This window comes from Mirounga angustirostris, unplaced genomic scaffold, assembly GCF_029215605.1.
Source record: "Mirounga angustirostris isolate CCGP_5_RB_7025 unplaced genomic scaffold, mMirAng1.0.hap1 SCAF_16, whole genome shotgun sequence".
Taxonomy (NCBI): domain Eukaryota; kingdom Metazoa; phylum Chordata; class Mammalia; order Carnivora; family Phocidae; genus Mirounga; species Mirounga angustirostris.
The window spans coordinates 16,725,034-16,745,625 of record NW_026991724.1 but is presented as its reverse complement, the minus strand read 5'-3'; the positions used below and the strand labels follow the sequence as shown (position 1 = coordinate 16,745,625).

General features: G+C 41.6%; 1 protein-coding gene across 1 annotated transcript in view; it reads left to right on the top strand.

Annotated features, from left to right (window-relative positions):
• The window catches only part of LOC123855309 (cytochrome b5 type B), a 38,095-nt gene extending 33,675 nt beyond the window's left edge, over window positions 1-4,420 (top strand). Inside the window, exon 5 of the mRNA XM_045890831.3 lies at window positions 731-4,420. Coding sequence (XP_045746787.1) covers window positions 731-821 — 91 coding nt within the window. The 3' untranslated portion in view covers window positions 822-4,420. The remainder of the gene's footprint in view (window positions 1-730) is intronic.
• The last annotated feature ends 16,172 nt before the right edge of the window (window positions 4,421-20,592 follow it).

Here is a 20,592-nt window from a genome sequence, read left to right as displayed (position 1 = left end):
AAGAGTTGGTTGCTTAACTGACTGAGCCACCCAGGCACCCCAGCTTTTTTTTAAGCCAACTGCCATTTATTTATTTAACTTTTCAATATGTTCTATGTGGGTGTGTATCCTTGTTAGTGTCCAAACTTAACTAGAGACTAAGAGGATGGGTCTGGAACCAGACGGGTTGACTCAATTCGCTTTGTGATTTTGGGTACAAGGCTTGTATTCTCTGTGTATATGAGAGTAATAGTAGTACCTATTTCATAGGGTGGTTTTGAGGATTAAATTTAGAAAATACATGTGAGACAGATAAAACATTGCCAATAGTTGTATCAGATGGTATTGCTTTTAAATTTGTAATTATATCTATAAAATGGTGGCTTTTTTCCTGTTTAAAAATGTTAATTATAAAATATGTAAAAAAGCGCAAAGAAGAAAAATTTAAGCCATCCGTAATCCAGATATAACCACTACTTGTCTTTGTAAAAACATATAAAGAACTGTGTATGTATGTATATATTTTTTCATCATACTATGCATTCTGTTTTTAATGTTTTAAAACTTACTGTTTAATATTATCATACCAATCCAAATGTTTTTTCCTGCTACTTGGGTGCTAAAAGCGGTTAAACTTCCCAAAGTAAATAAAAACTCTTTGCTCATAAAAATGTGAAAATGTGGGTGTTGAGAGATAGCAAATGTTTGGTATCAGGTGTTCATGGCTTCATTGCTTTCCCCCCACTTCTAGTTGCTGGTCGTACTGGATTTTGCCCATCCTAGGCGCTATTGTCTTAGGTTTCCTGTACCGTTACTACACGGCGGAAAGCAAATCCTCCTGAGGAGACGATGTGGAAGTTGGAAAGCATATCCATTGGGAGTGCGAGCTAGAGACTCGTTTGGAGGCAGAGCGATGCCCTCTTCTCGAATCCTGCTGGGTGTGTGCTTCCCCCTTGGAGGCCAGATGGTTGGCCAGATGCCCACCCCAGACCTGGGGCCAGTGTCCTTCATTTCCTAGAGCCTTATTCCCAAAGCACCTGCTCATTGTTCTGTGTCCCTGCCAATGCCCCTCCCTCCGCTGGCTTCCACCAGCCCCTTCGTGTTTCTGAACTTGGTTTTATAATTACAATCCAAATGTCCTAGTGACATTGTCCTTTGGTGAAAATGCCTGCTTTCCAGTTCCTTGATGTACATCAGACGTTCTTAACAGGGCAACACACTGGTTCTGAAGCTTTCCTTTTTCCATTTTTCTTCTGACTTCATTCTATTATTTATCATAAGGGGTTTAATTAGTGAAGTAAAGTTGCACACCTGTGACAAAACACAACTGCCAGATGATCTCGTTCCTTGTTTGTATTTGTTCAAATTCGGAAGAACCATGAAATTCTGTCCTCCCTCCGGAGCTAGGGTAGGAGGTAGCTCTTGCCACCCCCCAGGTCCGCCAAGTGCTGCTGGACAGAACTGTGCTTCCGTCGTATGTCTTGGGAACAGAGAGGAAGAGGGAAGGGGAGAGATGAATTGGGGTGAGTGATAGGGTGAATTCCTAGTCCTCTTTGTTTCGCAAAATATTGAAGACACTACTTAGGACGGGAATTAAGGGAAAGCACCAAAGACTTCATTCTTTTCTTTTCTTTTTTTTTCCCCCCCAAAGACTTCATGCTCTACTTTGGTGTGGCACCACTTTGTAGCCATCTTCTTTCTTTTCCCCCTAGCTGTCTTACTGCTTAGATACAAATTTATAATTCTATATGTAGAACTTTACCAAAAAATTTTTATCGATTAAGATTAGTGAATTTTTTCACTCCCCGTTTTACAAAAACAAGAGTCCAACTTGATCAAAGCTACAGTAGCTGATCTTCTGTTAGCCCCAGTAAAAGAACTTACATAGTGAAGTGGCCTTCGAAAGGGGGAGAGCGTGACAAGAGAATGTTTTCCATTTCGTCCGGATTTTACCTCCATGGCTCCAATTTGTGGTTTTGTTGTTTTTCCATTGATGGGGAAAAGAAAAAAACAACCAGCTAGAAGTTTTGTTCCTTTTATTCCTTTAATTGAAGAGTAGGTTATTGTTTAGAAGAAATACTATTTATTAGTGAGTGTTCCTTATTGGTTCAGGAATTTCTCTGGCTTATTTGACTTTACTTTTTTTTTCCCCTATGGAAGCAGCTGAGGAGACAGTGTATGGGCTGTTTTCTGCCAACAATTGTTTGTGGTGGTTTTTCTCCCCATCTTTTAAGCATTACCAGTTTGCTTCTGAGCCACTATCCTGTGCAGCAAGGAGCGGCTTGGTTCCAGAAGGACCATGGACACCACTCAGTATCTCCCCCTGCCCCACCTTCACTTCCAACTTGCCACGGACTTGACAAGACAGAAAAGGCCCCCGCAAAGCAGCGTCTGCCCCTGCAGACTATTTAAGAAAAGGTTCAACCCAGGTCCTGTTGTGAATTCAGAATTCATCAAAATAATATTAACCTTGTATTTGCACACTTGGATATGATATTATAAAGAAATTTTAGGGGATTTTTGGCAGACTTTTATATATCAGGGGTGTGGGAATAGTCAAACTTCTATCTTTAGAAAATATTTTGTATAAGATGCCACTTTTAGACAATTTATTGAAAAAAACCTTTGGTGATTATGTAACAAAAGTGGTGTGACTATTGATGCTCCTCCCATTTGAAGGCATAAGGAAGGGCTGCCTTGAATAAGAATTGGTATATAATTGCTGTAATAATTAAGCTGCATGATTACATGGGCCACATTGGGGTAGAAATGACAAACAAAGGACTATTGAGGAACTGGAAGGGGAACATTGAGGCTGAAACTAAGCCAGCAGATAACTTGGATCAATTAAAAGTATATTGGCAGTCTCCAAAATTAAATGAAAAACATCTGGCTGATTAGAAATGTTAAAGAGTTATAGTCTTAAGTGAAATTGGTGGGTTGTTTTTTTTTTAATATATTTTTAGGGTGAACACTAACATAAAAGGTAGCTTTTCTATTTCATATTGGTTTTCTTTTCCTGTTTATATCTGGACTTGTTTTTCCTCGGAGCCAGAGGAAAAGATTTTCAGACTTTGTCTCTACCGTCCATGAAATCCATCCAACACCCAGGGCTTCTTTTGATCTACTCCTGATGTCACTTTGTACTAGAAAAACCACGTTTGGGTCCATTCACTGTTACTCTGCTGAGCCAGACGAAAGGTAGAGCTAGTGTGCGAATTGGCAGAGGTTTTTCTAAACAGTAGAATAATACAATAATACAAATCCATCAAAAAGGACTTGTTTTAGGAGGTAAACTCAAACTCTCGTAACAGTCTCAACAGCGGTAGGTCACGAAAACCCTTCTGGAGAGTAAGTGGAGCCAGTCTCTGTTGGCTGATGGGGCCCCGGAGGGCTGGTCTCTGGGGTGGTGGGTTGTTCGTTCCTGAGGAGGACCAGTTGTGGCCACACACTACGCTGTACACATGATGGCTGGAGGTCACAAAAGGAGGAGATGAGGGACAACGTGTGCCACCCACATGGGGATATGAGTACCAGGTCTCCAAAATTTCCTAGCCCCTGTCCCTTAGTAATTGGTTTCGGTTTCTAAACAATTCCACATTTGTAAAGACAATAAAGTGGGGACAAAGTTGATGCTGTGTTTAGTTCTTTTGCAACCTCTTAAGCAGAAACAAAAATCCACTGGCACCTATAATTTGAGCCTGTTAAGTTCTTTTAGCAGTTGCCATAAATGCATATGTTGTGAGATGAGAGCATTATTGAGTTTATACTCATTGAGTTCCGATGTGGAGCAATGAGAAATGCTTTATATTTATAGGCCAGGTATATCATTACTTATGGTATCTCGTGCTTCAAATCTCAAGTGATACCTATCTGGTTAAATTCCATTTTAGGAGATTGAAATGCAGAACATTAATGTTCATTACTTCCTTTCCTGAGAGAAATGGATTCAGACATGTCTTGTCTCAACAAGAGATTGTTTTTTTTTTTTTTAAACCATCTTACTCTGTTGCCAAATATCACAAAAGTAATGGGGAGTTTAGTTCACAGTTGGCTGTTGTTCTCTGAAAGGGCCTGGTTTGGAATTTGTGGGGGTGATTTCAGAGGGAGGTTCCAGAAAGCAGAGAGGTATTTGTCAAGTTACCTACCCAATATCTAGCATCTTACTCATAAGTTTTAGGAGCTGCTCTTTTCCTGTACCTATATTCTACGTGTGCTTGTTGGGCAAAATATTATGATTCTTCAACTTCCTTTCTTTTTACTTTACCCTCAACTGTGAACGAGTAATATTAACATTCCTTTTGTGTATTCAATAATGGAGTTTGTTTACCTATGTTATTTCAGCATATTTTGAACAAAGATCTTTGTCTCTTTCTGCTGGAATGTGCACACAGTGAATGTTTGTTAGAACTACACACAATAAAGATACTGTTTTCCTTTTCTTGCCCTGACTACAGTTATTAATTTTTTTTTTTTTTTTTTTTTAAAGCAGAAGTGTTGGCTCTGTAATCCTAAGGTGTTCTGGAAGAAAAGAATTTGAGAAGCATGAAAGTTACCTGTATCTGTGCTAATACTGTGTTTAGTGTAACTTGCTGGACAGTTCTGTGGTTCTTCAGTATTCCTTCTGCTGCCCTTTTTTTGAAGTTAGTTGCTCGGTTGATAATCACAAGAGGCAAAAATCAAGATTTTTGCTGTATTAATGGACGTGAAGTGGCAACCAAGTAGACCAGTTGGGAGTTCTGTTTTTACTGAAACGATCTGGTAAAGAGAAGCCAGTACAAGGTAATAATATTTTGTTATCTGCAATTCCAGTCTTCAAATGATTGTTTTTCTTGGAAATAGCTAAACTGTTGGGGAAAATTAAACACTGAGATTGAAGTTCTAGCGACTGTGTTAATTAAACAAGGGAAATAAACAATTTTTATAATTACCTTTAAAACGTACTGATAGCCTTCTAACATTACTAATGAGACATCGTTCATTAGGGCTTGGTTATTTCACTGTCACATGAATTACCAACAGGAAAGGATAGAAAGGATAGGCCCATTCTTACTACTAGTGTTTGAATCTAATATTTAATCTCCAGTCCTAATACTTCATATGACTGCACTCTTCATGATACTGAGTATTTGGCAGGTGCTTGACAAATCCTGGTTTATTCCTGAAAGCCTGAGGTAGAAGATTGTGATTCCAATTATGTAAATTTAAGGTAAGAAATACCCACACAGTCTACTGAACTGCTGGCAATTGTAGGTATTTTTGGTAACCTAACATTAATTAGCTTAATAGATATCTGTAGTGTATATTGAAAGGACCACTCAGCTTAATCACATATATTCCGGCATTTAAAAAACTTAATTTTTTTAAGACTTTTTTTTTTTAAATCTTATTTAAAATCTTAATATATATATATATATATATATAAAATCTTAAATAAAATAAGATGATCTTTGCATCCCTTGTAAAAACAGTCTTTTTTTTTTTTTTTTTTAAGATTTTATTTATTTATTTGACAGAGAGAGACACAGTGAGAGAGGGAACACAAGCAGGGGGAGTGGGAGAGGGAGAAGCAGGCTTCCCACCGAGCAGGGAGCCCGATGCGGGGCTCGATCCCAGGACCCTGGGATCATGACCTGAGACGAAGGCAGATGCTTAACGACTGAGCCACCCAGACGCCCCTAAAAACAGTCTCTTAAAAACAGTTAGTGAGAATTTAGATTTGAGCTACGTTATTAGAAACAACTTTTTAATTTTATTTTATTTATTTATTTTTTAAAGATTTTATTTATTCATTTGAGAGAGAATGAGATAGAGAGAGCATGAGAGGGGGAGGGTCAGAGGGAGAAGCAGACTCCCTGCCGAGCAGGGAGCCCGATGCGGGACTCGATCCTGGGACTCCAGGATCATGACCTGAGCCGAAGGCAGTCGCTTAACCAACTGAGCCACCCAGGCGCCCCACTTTTTTTTTTTTTTAAAGATTCATTTATTTGAGAGAGCGAGCGTGCATGTGCATACGAGCAGGGGGGTGGGGCAGAGGGAGAGAGAATCCTGAAGCAGACTCCATGCTGAGCGTGGAGCCCGATGTGGGGCTCAGTCTCATGACCCCGAGATCATGACCTGAGCTGAAACCAAGAGTCAGATGCCCAACTGACTGAGCCATCCAGATGCCCCTAAATTTATAGTTTTTAAATGGGAAGTAACTGATAATTGGTTTGCTTGAACTTAGCCTTTTCTGAACCTTCTCTACAAATCATGTGGACTTCTGAGAAGTGGAAATCCTGTACTTCGCACCATGTACCAAAAGATTTGAAAACTCATTTCTAGCTTTTGAGATTGTTACATCATGAAAAGATGTTTCACGTTGAAGTGTGATTAAAGGAAGCACAACGTAACACAACTAACAGATGCTGTTTGTTACAAGTGTGACATGGCATTTTTTGTTTTTTGTTGTTGTTTTTTGCCAGCCTCAAAGCAGTTTCCTCTCGTTTGCTCCTGGTCCTAATCTCGGTCATTGAAACACTGATGTTAACTTTAGAACCACAGGGACCAGGAAAGAGAAAAATGAAAAAAACCCAGGTGCTTAAATTTCACTTTTCCTTAGAGAAGCTTTCTTCTGAGATGATTTTTTTCCCCCTAGCTTCTTCATCTGAGTTTTTCAGAAAGGGGAGGTGGTGTTACCTTACAGAGCAACAGGGTGGTGCCCACAGTAAAAATGAAGCTTCTCACAAATTTGCCCACTGACGCAACTACCCAAAAAGTCTGATAATCAGGAACAAATAGAGAAATGGGGGAAGCTCCACCCTGAACAGCACAGGAAGATGAGCTTTCCAAGACTCCCAATCGGACCCCCTTTGTCCCCTGAAGCCTTTAAAAAATCTTTTTTGAGTTTTTCCTTAGTTCTTATCCTAAACCCTGCCCTGCTCTTCATTGAGCGACTTTGCCTTATGTTTTACTAATAATTACAAGATACCACCTCAGCTATGCTTCTCTTCCATTTTAAAGTATTGTGGTACAAAAATGTACCCTTTAATCTGTCCTAGAAAACATTTGGAAGAAATAAAGCCCATTTGTTTATGATCTGGACCATCCATATAGACTAGTGCACTTCTGTTTGAACATCTTTGTTGACCTTCATTTAAGGCTAAATCCTACCTCTGGACCTTTCATGTATGAGTCAGTAAATTTGTTTTTTGTCTTAAGCTCATTCAAATTTGGTTCTGACACCCATATACTGACCGCTATGGCCTCTGCAATTTATCTGACCTTAAATGCCTGCCTTGGTAATGATGTCTTTGTAAGGATTCTGCCTCTCTGAAGTATATACCCTAGCTCTCATAGGGCAGAAGCTCATTTTCTGTTCTGTGCTAAGTATCTTTGGAAAGAAGAAATACTCTTAACTTAAAAAAGATACCCAGATTCGTTTTTCTTTTTTTTCCCCCCAAGGATTAAATTTATTTATTTGAGAAAGAGAGCGAGAAGGATGAACGGAGGGAGAAGCAGAGAGAGAGGGAGAAGCAGACTCCCTGCTGAGTGGGGAGCCCCACATGGGGCTCAGTCCTGGGACCCCGAGATCATGACTTGAGCCAAAGTCAGAGACCTCACCGACTGAGCCACCCAGGTGCTCTTTTTTTTTTTTTTTTTTTTTTGGTAGGCTCCATGCCCACTGTAGAGCCCAGTGTCAGGCTTGAACTCACAACCCTGAGATCAAGATATGAGCTGAGATCAAGAATCGAGTGCTTAATGGACTGAGCCACTGAGGTGCCCCAATTATTTTTTTTCATAGAATAAGATAAAGAAACCTATTTAAGATACTATAGGTAGAAGGGAACCTACTTGTTATGACTCAGTTATGAATAGCTGATGGAACTCAAGGGTAGGAAGCATAGCTGGACTTCAGAACGAACTAGGACTAGAAATCAGAAGATCAATAGCAATCAAAGTGGCTACATTAATTTCCAGTCCAAATGCCTAATGGAAATTAATTCCTAGAAATGAGAATGTAGTAAGCCGGATAGTATCCCAGTGTCTACTTCTGGTCCCATCAAGGGCATGGGGACCCAGGTTTGAATGGGAGGGGGATCATAAGGGAAGAAGTGACCTAAGGCAGATACTATAATCACACACAGTGTGTGTGTGTGTGTGTGTGTGTGTATTCAAGTGTCTTCAGTTATGGACTATGACCTCTGAAGGAAGGGTCTTCTGCATCTCTCAGGGACCCTGCATGGCTAGGCCATAGGGAGAGCTAAGGAGATTCAGTATGAGTTATCACACTGTGGCTGAACAAACCATAGCCAGATTTGCTGAAGAGCTATCTAGGACTCCCAAGTAGAATTTTGAGATGAATCCCAATGTTGCCCACATCACTAACAACCAAAACCCCCTTCACTCCTGCATGCCCACAAACCATCCTGTTTTCTCTGTAAATAGATTTAGCTGCCAGTATGTATTGGTTTCATATAAATTATTTTAAGTTTTATTTTTTAGAACAGTTTTAAGTTTACAGAAAAATTATGCAGATAGTACAGAGGGTTCTCATGAAGTGGGCACCTGTTTTCCCCTATGAACAGCTTCTATTAGTATGATACATTTTTATAATTAATGAACTAATATCAATTTATTAAAGTCCATACTTCATATTTCCTCATTGTTTACATAATGTCTTTTTAAAAAAAACAAACTTCAGAATAGCACATCACATTTAGTCATCATGTTTTCCTTGGCTCCTCTTGACTGTGACAGTTTCTCAGACTCTTGTTTTTGATGACCTTGACAATTTTGACGAGTTCCGGTTAGGCACATAGTAAAATGACCTCTATTGGAACTTGATATTTTTCTTTATAATAGACTGGGCTGTAGGGTTGGGGGGGAGGGGGGGGGGAGGTAGAAGGAAGGCTACAGAGGTAAATTGTCATTTTTTTTTTAAAGATTTAATTTTTTATTTGACAGGGAGAGAGTGAGCACAAGCAGGGGGAGTGGCAGGCAGAGTCAGAGGGAGAAGCAGGCTCCCCGCAGAGCAGTGGGAGCCCAATGTGAGACTCGATCCCAGGACCCCGGGATCATGACCTGAGCCAGAGGCAGTTGCTTAACCAACTGAGCCACCCAGGTGCCCGGTAAATTGCCATTTTTATCACATCAAGGGATATACTATCAATAGGACTTCTGACTATTGATGTTGACCTTCATCAATGGTCTGAGGTAGTGTTTCTTAGGTTTCTTTACTCTCAAGTTATTCATTGGAAGTACTTTTCATACTGCTGCATATTGGAAGTTAGTCACTATGGGCAGCCCACACTTCAGGAACGGGGAGTTTCGTTCCACCCCTTGAGGGTGGAGTATCTACATAAATTACTTGTAGTTCGGGACACCTGGGTGGCTCAGTCATTAAGCCTCTGCCTTCAGCTCAGGTCATGATCCCAGGGTCCTGGAATCAAGCCCTACATCAGGCTCCTTGCTCGGCAAGGAATCTGCTTCTCCCTCTCCCACTCCCCCTGCTTGTGTTCCACTGTCTCTCTCTCTGTCAAATAAATAAATAAAATCTAAAAAAAAGAAATTATTTGTAGTTCTTCTGCATGGAAGCTTGGTTCATAGAATTTTATACTTGATTCATCTTTAGATTCTTTTTTTTAAAGATTTATTAGAGACAGAGAGCATGAGCCGTGGGAGGGGCAGAGGGAGAGAATCTCTAGCAGACTCCCTCCTGAGCACAGAGCCCAACACAGAGGGCTCAATCTCACAACCCTGAGATCTTGACCTCAAAATCAAGAGTCTGATGCTTAACTGACTGCACAACCCAGGCGCCCCTAGATTTTTTTTTTTTTTTTTTTAAGTTTATTTAAGTAATCTCTATACCTAACGTGGGGCTCAAACTCACGATCCTAAGATCAGGAGTCGCATGCTCTAATGACTGAGCCAGCCAGGTGCCCCTTTAGATTATTTTTTGATCACCCTAAAAAAAATAATGGGGTTCTGATTGAACATAATAGTTTGAATAAACTTGTTTATCTCTGCTCCCTTCCAAAAGCCACACAAATAATGAGAGTAAAGAATAAAGATAAAAATCCATAGAGACAAAGTGAATAAGAGTACACTTCAGTTGATGAAAGATCTCAAGACATTTTTGGAAGATGGAAGACCAATAAACTTAGAAGAGTATAGAAGGAGGACGAAAAGCCAACAAGAATGAAGTCATACCACAGATCCCTAAAAAACTCATAAATGGGAAGCACTGTTTACCTGTGAGAGTAGAAGTTGTGTAGCAGCCTTGAAAACTGAATTAAACTTGCCCTCCGCGCCCCCCCCCCCCCGGCCCCGTGCCAAACCTAGCCTGCACAGCTAGGCAGCTGTTCCTTTCCTGTGAGGTTTAATCCTGGGCAGAGTGGAACCTGAATGGAACCTGATGGGATATTACAAGACAAAGCCGAGGACAGTGGCGAGTATGGAGCGCAAAGTGGGGATTAAGTGGAAGTTCATCCAGATGGCTGAGACCCCCTCCACCTGCACCCCTTGGCTCCTAGAATAAACTAAGAAGATCCCTCTGTGGAGAAACTCACCAGTCCAAGAGAAGATCTACAGAGAGTGTAGACATTTGGTGGCTTCCCCATGTTCACCCTGCAGTGAAATCCTTCAATCAAAAGCATCCGAAAAGATTTATAGTGCCTTGCTTAACAGTTGAATATGAGTGGGTAGCCAAGGACTATCAGCCATGTTTGGAAAGCCTTAAAAGGATAGAGACCAAAACAAATAGGGAAAAAGTCAGAGGAAGAGATAAGGCAGAAGAAAAGCAACAACAACAACAAAAAAACCCAAAAAACAAAACCCTGATAACTTCAGAGAGATTATACTATATCCATGAAGACAAACATGGATGCTATTTAAAAAGGAACATTAAGAGAATAAGAATTCTAAAAATTACAAATGTGAGGCTACCAAAGAATGCTAAAATCAGTGGGCGATAGCTTAAGAAACCTGATATTTACATACCCTCAAAAGTATCTCCCTCAAAGCATTTACTAATCACAAAGAAAAAAGCAGTAATTTTACAGTGAAGAAAGCTGGCAGACACCACCTCAACCAGGTGATCAAATTTAACATCACCAGCAACATGTACCCTTGAAATGATGCATTGAAAGGGACGCATCACCTCTGCTGGATTCCCCCAAATTTATAACCTCAATCTAAACATGAGAAAATACCAGACCCAAATTGGTGGACATTCTACCAAACCACTTTCTTCAAAAGTTGTCAAAGTTATAAAAGATGAGGAAAAACTGAAGAACTGTCACAGATTGGGAGGGGGGGTGACAAAGGAATGACAACTAAATGCAATGTGGGATCCTGGAACAGAAAAAGGAAATGTCCTTTTTCCTTGTCACCAGTGGAAAAACTGGTGACATTCGAATGAAGTCTGTACTAAACAGCACTTTTGCAATGTTAATTCTTTAGTTTTGATAATTGTACTTTGGTTATGCAAGATGTTAACATTAGAGGAAGTCTGGGTAAAGAGTATATGGGAACTCTGTACTATCTTTGCAAGTCTTCGTAAATTATTTCAAAATAAAAGTTTTTTGGATGGATTCTTTTTTTTTTTTTAGTTTTTTTAACAAGAACAGAAATAAAAAGGGAAGCAATTGTAGGGTTGTAAAAATAAAAATGAAGAAATCCTCCCATAAGATAAAACAATAAGGAAAAGATGGAAAGTGAGAGGTTTATAGAAAGAGATACCCTATCTCAATAGGAGATCTGGAAGTGAACAATGAAGAAATTAAAACAAATAATACAAGAAAACATTGCAGAACTCATGATTATGATTTTTGAGCTGGAAAGGACCCCTGAGTGCTCAGCAGAATAATAAAAAAGGACTCTCACTCTTATCATTGTGGAATTTCAGAACAGAAGGGATAAGAATAAAGTCCAAGACCACAGACCATGGCAACACTTTGGATCACCTTGAAATCACTGTGAAATGTTAAGAAATGCCAGTATCTGGCCCTGCCACAGTTCAATGAAAACAGAATCTCTGTTTCAGAGACAACAAACTGATTCATGATGACAGCTGAGACAGTTGAGAGAGCTCCCAAAAGCTTCCAAAGAGAAAAAATAGATCACTTACAAAGAATCAGGAAATCAGTATCAGTGAATAGCAGCACCATAGACAAGAACACAGCGTAATAATGCCTTCCAAAGGAATATGTCTTCTAACCTACTAATCAGGACACTTCCGAAATCTTTTGTTCATGAGAATTATCACCCTGAAGTCTACTCAGAGGTGTGGGCTTCTTCTCAAGACTTTTCTAAAAAGTGGGTGCAGCCATTTTCTGTATTTGCTATGCATATTCCTTCCAAGCCATCCTTTCTTAAACAAATTCTTTATTCAAGAACTGCTAAGTTTTCAATATCTTCTATGATTAGACCCAAAACTACCTATCAGATTTTATTACCTAGATAGTCTGCTCTCAGCCAGCCACTCCCTCTACTGTCTCCTCCTTCCACCTGCCCTTCCTTACCTTTTGTATCCTTGAAAGTTCTTTCCCATTAGCCAGAATATCCACCTCCCACCCCATTCCTAAGGCCAGATGGGTTTTGTCATGAGTTTTGATTCCCGTTGACTGGTCTGGGTTGCTGGTAGCACTGTGTTTGGTCTGCGCTCAGTGGGAAGGGGAGCCACGCTGGCGTTCATTAACGATGCCTGCCGCGGGCACAAAGAGTGGCCGTGGATGGGCGCCATATTTACCACATTGGCCTGGATGAATCCTACCCAGACTGCAGTCAAATGCTAGGTCTCACTTCCTCTATGAAACCTCACATTACTCCCCCCCCATTGAATTCTCCCCCCTCTGAATGCCTATCACACCCATGGCCATTTTTATTCTTTAGTGCCAGACTAGTTCCTGTGTTGTCTCAGCTGGACTGGAGTGTCCTTGAGGGTGGGGATCGGGCAGGAGACTTACTTTATTACCTCCCTCCTTGGTGCAATGTTCTACACATAGTAGGTGCTCAGAATACATTTGCTTGGAGTAGTTCTAGCCGTCCCCACCCCTGCCCCCTTCTCTGTGGTTTCCCTTTTTGCGGTTTCAGTTACCCACGGTCAACTGCGGTCAGGAAGCAGATGATCCTGCTTCTGAGGTAGGGTCAGAAGGTCAGTTGTAACCTAACCTATGTCACCATGACCGTCATCCACCTCGCTTCATCTCATCATGTAGGCATTTTATCATCTCACATCATCACAAGAAGAAGGGTGTGTAAAGTACAGTAAGATATTTTGAGAGAGAGACCCCATTCCCATAATTTTTATTACAGTTGATTGTTTAAATTGCTTTTTTTATTATTAGCTACTGTTAATTTCTTGCTGTGCCTAATTCATAAATTATATCATAGGTATGTAGTATAGGAAAAAACACGTAGGGTTTGGTATTATCTGCAGTTTCAGGCATCCTCTGGGGATCTTGAAACTTACTGGCCAAGAAGGGGGAACTGCTGTCTGGGGAAATAGAAAATGTGCCCTCTGCTCGTGTGGCAGAAACGAGCATTCTTCTTAAAATCTACAACCTTGATCTGACCTTTGTGGAGCAAACTAACGGGCTTCTTCATATCATTTGGGATCCTCATTAGATGACTCTGTTGGATCTTGGCATCGTGAATCAACTTCTTTCCGAAAGGCCTAATCTAGGGGCGCTTGGGTGGCTAAGTCGGTTAAGCACTGGACTCTTGGTTTCGGCTCAGGTCACGATCTAAGGGTCATCAGATCGAGCCCCGCCTCCAGCTCTGTGCTTAATGGGGAGTCTGCTTGGGATTTTCTTCCTCTCCCTCTGACTCTCCCCCACTTGCGTGAGCACGCATGTGTTCTCTCTCTCTCTCTCAAATAAATAAATAAATCTTAAAAAAAAAAGAGGCCAAAAATCAAACTGGGGTAGTTTGGAATTATAAATAAAAGACAGGGGTGCCTGGGTGAGTCAGTCGGTTAAGTGTCTGCCTTTGGCTCAGGTCATGCTCTCTGGGCCCTGGGATCCAGGCCCATGTGTCGGACTCCCTGCTCAGTGGGGAGTTTGCTTCTCCCTCTCCCTCTGCCCCTCCCCCCCATGCTCACGATATCTCTCTCTTTCTCAAATAAATAAAATCTTAAAAAAAAAAGACATTCCCAGTTGACATACAAAGGAATAGTAAAATATATATGCCTCATGTTATTCTTGAGAAAGAACTGGAATTCTAACAAGAACAAACATTGGAACATCCAGGGGTTATTGGGAGGCTGTTGGATATAAAACACATTTAAAGTGATTGATTATCACAGGATATTATATTTTTATTTTAGTAAAAAAGAATACATTTTCTGAAACTGGGGGGGGAGGTTAGGTCCATTAGGGCCCAGTGTTTGATGTACTTTCCCAAATTAGAATGTACATTTAGATATTATAATATTTGTGCTGGTATGTTGCCTTATAAATATAGTAGCAAATAAAATTAGAAACATTTATGAAAAAATGTCCTTGAGTCTATTAGTTTTGTGGTATGTATTTTTCTGAAGGATATGCTGGATTTTGTACTCTTCAATTGGAATTGCCCTTGTATTCATTCTCCCTTGGTGCTGAGAATAATATCAGTTGATATTTATCCACTATGAATGATTATTTATTTATTTATTTTTTTATTTTTTAAAAGATTTTATTTATTTGACAGAGAGAGACAGAGTGAGAGAGGGAACACAAGCAGGGGGAGGGGAGAGGGAGAAGCAGGCTTCCTGCGGAGCGGGGAGCCCGATGCAGGGCTCGATCCCAGGACACTGGGATCATGACCTGAGCCGAAGGCAGACGCTTAATGACTGAGCCACCCAGGCGCCCCTGAATGATTATTTAGAGACCCTGTTTTCTTTACAAAATGTAAAATTATTGGTGTACATATACTTACATATGTAAAATTTACATAGATATCCAGTGTAATACCTTGTCTTTGAAACCTATCTGCTGTTTGTCATACCACCCACAGACATACACATTTTACCATTTAACACAAAAAATATGACTATTGTACATCATTATTATGATTGATTTTCACTGATGCGTATAGCTTGCCTACCCAGATCTTCTTTGTTGATGGATTCCAGCACAGGTATTCACCGGTGTTCTAATAATACGTGACTAGCACAGTGTTAAAGGGGATGTCAAAATGTTACATTTCCAACTATTTTATGCAAATGAATACTAAGACATATATATGTATGACTCATATTTATAGTATTTATTTTAAAATTGAGATTTTAACATAGAGAATATTCAAACTTCTAGGAAGACTGAATGGCTGTTGGGTATTGGGTAACTGAAGGAGTCCTTTGAGGAGCCGTGACTCACACACCTGGTAGCATTTATAATTTTTTTTTTAAGATTTTATTTATTTGACAGAGAGAGCACAAGCAGAGGGAATAGCAAGCAGAGGGAGAGGGAGAAGCAGGCTCCCCGCTGAGCAGGGAGCCCAATACGGGACTCGATCCCAGGACCCTGGGATCACGACCCGAGCTGAAGGCAGACGCTTAGCCAACTGAGCCTCCCAGGCGTCCCACCTGGTAGCATTTAAATAGCGTGCCCCATGTTTGTGCTGCTCGCCATCATGTGATTTGTAGTGAAGTGGGATTTGTCCTAAGTATATACTGAAACATAATGTCTTGTGATTAGCATAACTGGTAACAGACACCATCCCAGTGACTTTTTAAATGATGTTTATGACTCAGTGCCCAAACAGGCAATTCAGAGAGGAAGGATCACTGACGCTCAGAGGAGAGAGAGGGCAAGAGCTGCTGTATTTATTTTGCCACGGTCAATTTATTCTTTCCTCATAGAGAGTTACTTACCTGTAACCTTGAATCTCCACCAGTATGTCCAGCCACAAACCTCCACTTTTTATAACCCTGTTGCCATTTAGCATTATAAAGCATGTTTATAGATGAGTCGGGCCCGACATTTTCCATGAGTACTACGTGGCGTTCCACGGGAGCATTGGAGTGGACTTCTCAACCTCCATCTCATGCAATATAAATCTAAGGCAACTGGGCAATCCTGTCTCCTGGTCTGATTGGTTGCACATGTGACCAAATCCTCACCAGTAGGTTGAGACTCTGGCAGAAGTTCCCTCCAAAGAGAGAGTCACAGAAAGAAGTGCTGCGTTGTCCTGTTGCCAGCCTGAGAATGAGGCAAACACCAAGATGGTGGAGAGATGGAAAGAACATGGGACTTTGTTGACTGAAAGCGCTGATTCAATTAACCCTGAAGCTCACTCTACAGCAGGACTCCCATTTATGTGGAGATCATAAATTTTCTTATTGTGTAAGCTGTTTGAGTTGAAGTTTCTATTACTTGCAGCTGGAAGCATCCTCACTGATGAACTATTCTTAAGAAGAATGACTCATGGGGAAACAATCCTCCCAGCTTCTGATTAACCTTGGCCTCCAGAGATAATTATCTGGGCCATCAGATACATAAAAAATATGGAGGTCATAAGATTAAAATTATAGTGGTTACATTTAGGGAGAGGGTTCTGAGAGGGGCTTCTGCAATGCTAGTGCTTTCTTGATCTGGGTGGTGGGTGGTTATATGGGTGTGTGTACTTTAAGATAAATTCATCAAACTATATATTTGATTTGTGTGCCTTTCTGCATGTAAGTTATACTTCAATTTAAAAAGTTTACTTAAAAAATATTACATTGTAACCCCGCCTTCAAACAAGCTATATCTTGACTGGACGGATATGAATGGCATATTGTGGTCATTTTAGGAGGAGCCAAAAAGCTAGGGACATGCTTTCTTTCGTAAACTTCCAGAAACTCACCGTAAAGACCTGCTGTCGCTAGTGTGTGTGCAAGGCCAACCTTCCCTAATCTCAGCCAAAATGTTTTCCTTTTTGGTTCGGATGGGAGAGCCTCAAAGCCTTGCAAATGAAGGACTTCATCATTTTTAGAATCCAGTCACAAGGAATATGAGAAACCTGAATAAAAACTAACAGATTAGAGTCAGTCAATGAAGCGCTTTGTCAAGTCACATTCTCAGAGAGGCCTTTGAGTTACCAGGGGTCCAGTCCCAGGAAGCCACTGGGTTTGAAAGAATGCAGTTGCAGACCTCATGCACCTCAGGTTATTGAGATCTCTAGTTCATGGAGGAAGAGATGTAACATGCTTCGTCAGGGGTTTTTGTTTTTGTTTTTGGTGGAAGAAGAATATATGGGTGTTGGGGACCAATTATCTGGAGAAGGACTTGACTCCTCTAGAAGAAAACTAGCTAAAGAAAGTTACCATAAATCATAGGTTGGATAGAGTGGAATTGACCATGTGACAAGCAAGACTCTGAGAATACCAGTCTTCAGGAGGGAGAAGATTTGAAGAGGAATCCCATCATGAAACTAAATGGGGAGGGAGTATGGTTGGTTAATGGTCAGGCCCTTGGAATTCAAGTTCCTGAGAAATGTAGAGTCCTGTGCTGTTTGAGCAGCCACATCGATCCACAGAACTGGAAGCACAAAAAGAATGCAGAGACAATACGTTCCACCTAACTTCAGGGTGCTCTCTCATCATTATATCCTCATTCCCACCTTGTGAGGGAGGTAAGTTAGATCTGATCCTTGGAGAGACAGTGACCAAGGGAAGGCTCCTAAGTCACCGAGACCTGGGTTTGATTCCTGTCTCTGTCTTACTAGTGGAGGGCTGCTGTGCAATCTAGTTAGCCTGTGTTGGTGGTTCTCCATTCCAGGGGACATTTTGCAATGTAGAGATTTTTTTTTTAAAGGTTTTATTTATTTATTTGAGAGAGAAAGAGAGCTAGAGAGAGCACAGAGGGAAAAAGGGAGAGGCAGACTCCCCGCTGAGCAGGGAGCCTGACTCGGGGCTCGATCCTGGGACCCTGAGATCATGACCTGAGCCGAAGTGAGATGCTTAACTGACTGAGCCACCCGGGCGCCCCCCATGGAGATATTTTTGCTCGTCACCACTGGAGTGCCATTAACATCAAGTGGGTGGAGGCCAGGATTACTGCTAAACATCCTGCAATGCACAGGACAGCCCCCCACCACAAAGAATTGTTCAGTCTAAAATGTGAGTGGTGCCACTGTTGAGAAACCCTGGGTCCTATCTGATTCTCAGTCTCTTTATCTTTAAAATGGGGATATCGACATTATCTCATTGGGTTGTTATAAAGAGTAGATTAAATAACAGTTGACATTGGATCATCTGTTCTTCCACTATCTCTTCCCTCTCTTTGAGAAACTGACACCCTTACAGAATTAGATTTCCATGGGCTGACTGCCAACAACCCATAGTCCCGTTTAGTTTCATGATGGTTGTCCCTAGCAGGCATTCTGCATAGTGTGACTGCCCCTTTGCCACAGTTGACTGGATCAGGGGTGGACACAGCATCCAAGCTAAAGCAGTAGGAATTCTCTCTCCGGGGAACTTGTAATTTGCACTGAGAGTCGGGTCTGGCCGGTGTCTTGAACGGAGAAGATAAAAACCTGAGAGTTGTGGGTGGTCGTTTCCTCACAGGTGGGCTGGGATGCAGTTTAAAGCAAAAGAGAAGAATGTAACAATTACAGAGAGAAAGGCAGCCCTGAGAGACTGAGTTGCCAGAGTCTGTCCCCTGGCTGCGCCCTGCCATCAGCTTCTGTAGGTGATTTCTGCACCCTTGTAAGACTTTCAGCTTAGCCTGGCTTCAGACCAAGGGACGCATAATAACCACTGATAACATATGTAACAGCACTTAGCATGGTGCCTAGGAATAGGAAGCCCCGAATAAGTGGCAGTTATTATCATCCCATATTAGAAAAAAGTTGAGGCAGAGAGATGAGATCATTTGTCTCATGTCACACAGCTCTCGCACGGTCAAGCTGATCTGGGGAATCCGGGTCTCCTGACATCTAGACTGAGGTTCTGTTCTGTCTATCCTTTAAATGGTGAAATAAAACCTTCAGAATAGTGCATGGGTCGGTCAGTACCTACGTACAGTTAAAAATAACTCCACGTGAACCTTGACGTATCTCACCCAGGACAGGAACCACACAACGGGCTGCTGCTCAGACCTTCCTGAGCCTCTCCCCAACCGCGTCTCCCTGCCAAGGGCAACCAATATCCTGTTTGCCGTTGAAACGGTTTTTAATAGTTTTTCCACCTACATATGCATCCCTAAACTACATGATTTGGTTTTACTTGTTTTGGAACTTCTTGGAAGTGAAACTGTCCATATTCTTTTGTAACTTGTGTTTTTTTTTTCCTTCCACTGTGTTTGTGAGGTTCCTCTGTGCTGTTACGCATAGCCGTAATCCATTTATTTTCTTTTTTTCTCCCACAATGTATTTATCCATGCTACTGGTAATGAGCATTAGGTTATCTCCGATGTTCGGCCAGTGATGTTGCTTTGAGCATCCTTGTTTGAATATCCTGGTGCAGGTGTGCAAGAATGTCTCGTGGGTGCATACCTGCCGTGGACCTACGGCGTTTGAGACCCCCTTTGCTCCACATCCGTGTCAGTTTGGGTTCTCCAGGCAGATGCCAACACCTGGGGCCACAGGCTGAAGAGACTGCTGTGCAGCGCTGGGGGGCGCAGAGAGATTGAAAACAAAGTGTCTTTCCTCAAAAACGTAAACGTAGGGTTACCACGTGGCCCAGAAATTCCACTCCGAGGTTTCTACCCAAGAGAACTGAAAACTTACGTTCATACAAAAACTTGTACATGAATGTTTATAGCAGCATTATTCATAATAGCCAAAAGCCAGAAACCGCCTTCAACTGATGAATGAGTGCATAAGATGTGGTCTCTCCAGACAACAGATTAGATTATTGAGCATAAAGAGGAATGAAATGTTGCTACATGTGGGCAACATGATGCTAAGTGAAAGAAGCAGGCGCAGAAAGCCACATACTACATAATTCCGCTTATAGGAAGTGTCCAGAATAGGCAAGTGTATAGAGACAGAAAGTAGATTGTGGTTGCCAGGGGTGGGGGGAAACGGGGAGAGACCCTAATGGGTACAGGGTTTCTTTTTGAAGTGATGAGAAAATGTTCTGGAATTAGTGATAGTCTCACAAGCTTGTGAATGAACTAAAAACCACTGAGTTAGAAACATTAGAAGGGTGAGTTTTATGGTATATGAATTCTATCTTTAAAAAAATGTAAATAAAAACATAGTATCCTTATGCATTCATTTATTCAAAAGCCACGTATTAAGTCCCTGAGGTATGCCAGACATCCCTTAGCCCACTGGTGGGAGACACTGGCCAGTGAGTTAGACATGGCCCCTGTATTGGTCAGAACCATTGCCAGGTATCAGGTGGCACATTTAAGATGGGTCACTGAGGGGAGTTTCATGAATGGACTGTTCGCAGCATGTCAGGGTTGGCAACAGACGGCAGCCATCCTCCCCCACCCGGGGCCTGGGAGGGCAAGGGGAGAAAGTCGTTGCTGGAACCCGGCAAGAGCCGTAGGAGAAGGCTGCTTCGTAGGAGCTGTGGCAGGGAGGGGCCACCTACCCACCGTCCCTTCGCCTGGCTGCTGCCAGTGGCTTCTGGGAGCTTGGGCCACGCAGGCCCCATTGTCAGCCTCCTCAGGCCTAGAGGACAGGGGAGAAGGCTGGAGAGTGACTCTGGAG